The sequence below is a fragment of the Gossypium hirsutum genome, chromosome D10 (assembly GCF_007990345.1).
Source record: "Gossypium hirsutum isolate 1008001.06 chromosome D10, Gossypium_hirsutum_v2.1, whole genome shotgun sequence".
In the NCBI taxonomy this organism is placed as follows: Eukaryota; Viridiplantae; Streptophyta; class Magnoliopsida; order Malvales; family Malvaceae; genus Gossypium; species Gossypium hirsutum.
Genome location: NC_053446.1, coordinates 22,061,054 through 22,066,125, shown reverse-complemented (window position 1 = coordinate 22,066,125; position 5,072 = coordinate 22,061,054). Strand labels below are relative to the sequence as shown.

At 36.9% G+C, this 5,072-nt stretch overlaps 1 protein-coding gene across 1 annotated transcript; it reads left to right on the top strand.

The window, feature by feature from the left end:
• Positions 1-3,062: 3,062 nt before the first annotated feature.
• On the top strand, positions 3,063-4,547 carry LOC121222054 (uncharacterized). Its single transcript, XM_041101940.1, has 3 exons — positions 3,063-3,297; positions 3,394-3,397; positions 3,518-4,547. The coding sequence occupies exons 1-3, from the start codon at positions 3,063-3,065 to the stop codon at positions 4,545-4,547; spliced, it is 1,269 nt and encodes a 422-aa protein (XP_040957874.1).
• The last annotated feature ends 525 nt before the right edge of the window (positions 4,548-5,072 follow it).

Sequence of the window (5,072 nt, the reverse complement as noted above, 5' to 3'; positions counted from 1 at the left end):
TTGTCTTAGTATGAAATCTCAGGGCGTAACTGAGGATGAAATCAAATTACGTGCTTTCCCTTTTTTCCCTAGCAGACTCTGCTAAGAAATGATTATTTTATATACCTCCTAGATCTATTACAATCTGGGCTGATCTTTCTCATTTGTTTCTCAACAGATTTTTTCCAGCATCATGCGCAGCTGCATTAAGAGGGAGATTGTTGGGATAAGGCTAAAAGAAGTGGAGTCTCTTTACGACTATTGAGAGCAATTTAAGAAGTTGTGCGCAAGTTGCCCACAACTTGGGATAATAGAATAGTCACTTCTCCAATACTTCTATGAGGACTTGAAGCCCATGGAAATGAACATGATAGATGCCGCCAGTAGAAGGACATTGGTCAACATGACCCTCTAAAAAGTAAGGAACTTGATATCCACGATGGCTACAAATACTTAGCAATTCCGAGCCAATCTTGAACCCACTAGAAGGGTTCACCAACTAAGTATTTTAACTTACTGCGTTAGAGGTTGTTGAGCCCAAAAGACGAAATGGCGTGGCATTCGCCATTGAGAAATGATGATTTAGTGTAAGACGATCCCACAAAAGTGACGGTTGGCTAGAGTCAAGTTCCACTAGATCGTAAGGCTATAACCTAAGTGGAGCTGGTGGTCATAGGCGTCCTCTTCGACTATAACTAACTTATTCAGTCATGAGAAGGATCGAGATAACTGGAGGCTGGAATCCCTCAAATCGAAAAACCCCATCCCTCAACTCTGTTTCTTTTTACAATTACAATTTCAATTTATTTAATTTCAACTCATCCATATTTTTAATTCTGTTTTTTTCCCCAGGTAAGACGTTTTTCTTGGGCATGACTATGCCCAGGATTTCCAAAAACAAGAAGCTTTAACGATCTAGTCCCTGAAAATTTGACCCTACTTCTCTTATACTATTATTTTTATTATATTTTAGGTATAGGTTATTTTTAGTGCTTTCAATGACACACCACCATTGCCTAGAAAGAGTTGAATGACTTGTCAAGTGGTGATGTTGGATTCTACCCATTCCCATTCACAACAATCTAAACCCTAATAGTTGAATCCTTTTAACATTTAAGAAAGGATGAAGTTGCTAGAGCGCAAGACACTCTTTCATCCCAACACCCATCACTCCACACTGCACCTTCTAAAACCAACACAGTTATCAAGATTAGCCTTGGCCATACTAGCGCCATCATCTCAACTCAACTCAATGCACTCACTTGATTTGAATGTATAAAATAATGTTTATGCCTTTTGAAATGACTAATAATGCTCCCTCAGCTTACCTATATGCCCCAATCGAAGCCATGTTTCTCCAAATTAGTTTTATTATTAATCCACAACCAACGCCTGAACAGGCGTTTTCCCTGTGTCCTTATTCGCCCAACCCCCATATTTGACCTTTGCCGTCTGAAACAAACAAACAATAAAAACATTAGCATTTATCAACATTCCTACAAATTAGTCCAATCGTTTCCTTTCACAATTCTCCATTTTTTCTGAAAATATCATCCCTTCAAACCCTTTATAATACTCATTATGTCTTCTTCATCTTTGACAGAAGACCTCTAATAAAAATTTCAGTACCATAGACAAGAACAAGGATTTTTAGACTTTGCCTTCAAATTTTATCATGTCTTGAATTTTTAAATTGTTTAATATTTTATAATTTGCTTAGTGTAGAATTTTTTTTCTTAAAAAAAGTACAATTAGTAATTTACTAACCAAAATCTTGTTCGATAAACAATTAAAAATTTTAATGAAATGAAAGTTAATATTTTTAGTATTTTATATAAATTTGATAATAAAAATAGTTTGATAGAATTTTTTTTATAAAAAAATGATAAGCTGATAAAAATTACTTATTACTTAGCGGAGAATATTTTCAAATGCTTCAAATTTATTTTAATATCATACCAATATTTTGCTTGGTATAAAAGATGAAAAAAATTGAAAGAGAAAGTAATTTTCTTTCCATTAATTACTTGGTAGAATTGAAAAATAAGAGTAAAGAAAATAAAATAGTTGAGAAATGCATAATTTTAATTTAAGAGACACATCTCTCCTATTTTCTCTCTTAATTACTCCAAATTGGAAAGATTAATTTTTATACATTAGGATTGAAAATGACGATTTTTTCTATTTTCTTTTCTCTCACTTTTCTTCCTTAACAAGTAGACTTCAAATTTATTTGGATAAACTATATTAGTAGTCACTCAACTATAGTTTTTTTTTCTTTGGTCACCTAACTATAAAAAGTTATAAAATGGTCACCCACCTATATTTCTTTTTTCCTTTTTTATCTGACGTAAACATGAAAACAACAAAAATCTAAGATAGTTGGGTGACCAAAACAATAAAATTGAAAAAAAAATATTATTGGATGATATTTTATAACTTTTTTAAAATTGGATGACTAAAAAAACTCACGCTGTGTTTGGTTCAATGTATTAGGTAATCCATTACTGACCGATTACGCGCCTATTACATTACGCCCCTAATCCGGCGTTTGGTTCGCTGTAATAGGTATTACGGGCGTAATACAATCCCGACCTAATCCCCAAATTCCCTGCTTTTCTAATCCCTTCCCAAATCGAGTAATAGGTATTACGTCTGGCTTCCCTCCCCAACTCTCTGTTTTACCCTCCCTCCCTACCCGACCTTTTCCTCTTCTATCCTCATAATTTCTCCTCCCAGTTGCATTTTGGTGGAAAAAAACAAAACAAAACCAAACAAAAACAGAAATGGGTTTCCCCGATGCATCCGCAATCGGCGGAGGCCCGAAACCCGACTCTGAATCTGCCCTCCTCCTCCGCACATTCCTATAACCAGAAGATAAATTCAATTTGGGCTACATCATCTACTTCACTTTGGGCGTTGGCTTTCTCCTCCCATGGAATAGCTTCATCACTGCCGTCGATTACTTTTCCTACCTCTACCCGGAAGCTTCCGTCCACCGTGTTTTCGCCGTCGTTTACATGGTCGTCGGCCTCGCTTGCCTCTTGGTCATTGTATTTTATGCTCACAAGAGTAAAGCTTACATGCGGATCAATGTTGGTTTGGGCATTTTCGTGGTTTCCCTGCTCGTCGTGCCTGTTATGGATGCGGTTTATATTAAGGGTCAGGTCGGATTGTATGACAAATTCTACGTCACGGTCGGTCTTCTCGCTCTGGCGGGTATAGGCGATGCGCTTGTTCAAGGTGGGCTCATTGGAGTGGCTGGGGAATTGCCTGAACGCTACATGCAGGCTATCGTTGCGGGATCCGGCGGTTCTGGTAATTTAACGACCAACTTTTTGACTAACTGTAGATATGGATGTTAATTTAATTTTGTTGATCCATGAATTCTTGAAAGTTGGTGAAGTTTATTAGATTGGTACTTAAAGGAGTCATTGGTCTATTTCTAAGGAACTTGTTCTTCATTATTTGAAGGCTCAGAAATTTAGCTGTTTAGTATTGTTCTGGTCTGTGACCTCCGGTTTCCGGTACCAACAAGGGCCTCGGCTAACTCCAGAGTTGACCCAGGTCTAACTCCATTTTTGGTTGAGAAACACAGCTTTTCCCCTGAACTTGCCGTCAAGACTGCATCTTCCCTAACCTATGTGAAGGATCCTCGTAAGTGTGATACTATAATTTCCTTCTTGAAAGAAAGCGGTTTCTCTAAATCCCATATTGAAGCAGTGGTCAAAAGAAAGCCTAACCTTCTATATTCTAGTCTTGAGAAAACCATTAAACCCAAGTTCAAGATTTTCCAGGATTTAGGATTTTCAACACATGATGTTGCTGATATTGTAGCTAGTGATCCCTGGATTTTGACTAGAAGCGTGGATGATAGGATTGCACCTTCTATTTCCGATTTAAAGACTGTTTTAGGATCGAATGATGATGTTGTTAAGTTATTGAAAACTTCTGCTTGGTTTCTCAAATCTGATTTGCAAAAGACTATGATGCCTAATATAGAGTTCTTGAGAAATTGCGGGATTTGTTCATCGCAAATTGTTTCATATGTGTTCAGCTTTCCTAGATTTTTCTTGCTTAAACCTGAGAGCATTAAGCAGTTTGTTGAAAGGGCGGATGCCTTGGGGTTCGATAGGAAGTCAAATATGTTTCTTGCTGCTATTAGGATGTTGAGTTCAATGAGTGAAGAGAATTGGGAACTCAAATTGAAGCTTTTTAGGAAATTGGGTTTCTCTGAAGATGATATCATGTCTACTTTTAGGAGGACACCACAGGTGTTTGTTGTATCTGAAAGGAAGATTAAGCAAGTCACTGACTTTTTGCTTAATAGAACGAATGTAGGTATTTCATTTATAATAAGCCACCCAATGGTGCTTATTTGCAGCCTTGAGCGTAGGCTGAAGCCTCGGTTACTGGTTATTGAGACTCTGGAAAGTAAGAATTCGCTAAGAAGGAAAGTTAGCATGACTACAATTTATAAGATGCCTGACAAGAAGTTCAGAGAGAAATACGTTGTTCCTTACTTAAAAGAGCTCGAGGAAGTATCCATGTCTATTGTGGGCACTTAATTGTTAAATTTTGTATAGTTGAGGGCACATATCAAATCTTTGATGTACTTTGGGTTCATAATCCCGTATTTCTTCATGAAATTGGTTCTTTAAGCAGTTTGTAAGATTTTACTTCGCAATAATCGAGTCTTATGTTGGATAACTCCAATACTGTCTCAATACAACAGACAACATTGTAGTTGATTGTTTTAGACTGTTAGTCATTGTTTCCAGTCTCTGCACTATGCACAATGCACATCCACTTGTGATGGTTCCTGTATTTGCTGCTTTCTAATGTTATTTATATATACTCACACCGATGGTTTTAGGGTGTGTTCTCGTACTGGTTATTGCTAGAAACTTTTCATTTTCTTGCCATTGAATATCTACTCTGATATGCCATAGTTTTGCATGTAAATGGTCATTTGCTGCTGCAGGCAGGTTGCTAACCTTAAATGCATTTTGGATTGACCTATTGCAGGTCACTGTAAATCATGTTTTTGATCAATTGCATGAGAACCAGTGTTTTGCGAAGCTGAATTATTT

Coding starts and splice junctions, on each gene's coding strand:
- LOC121222054 (XM_041101940.1), top strand. CDS start 3,063: ATGCGGATCAATGTTGGTTTGGGCATTTTCGTGGTTTCCCTGCTCGTC.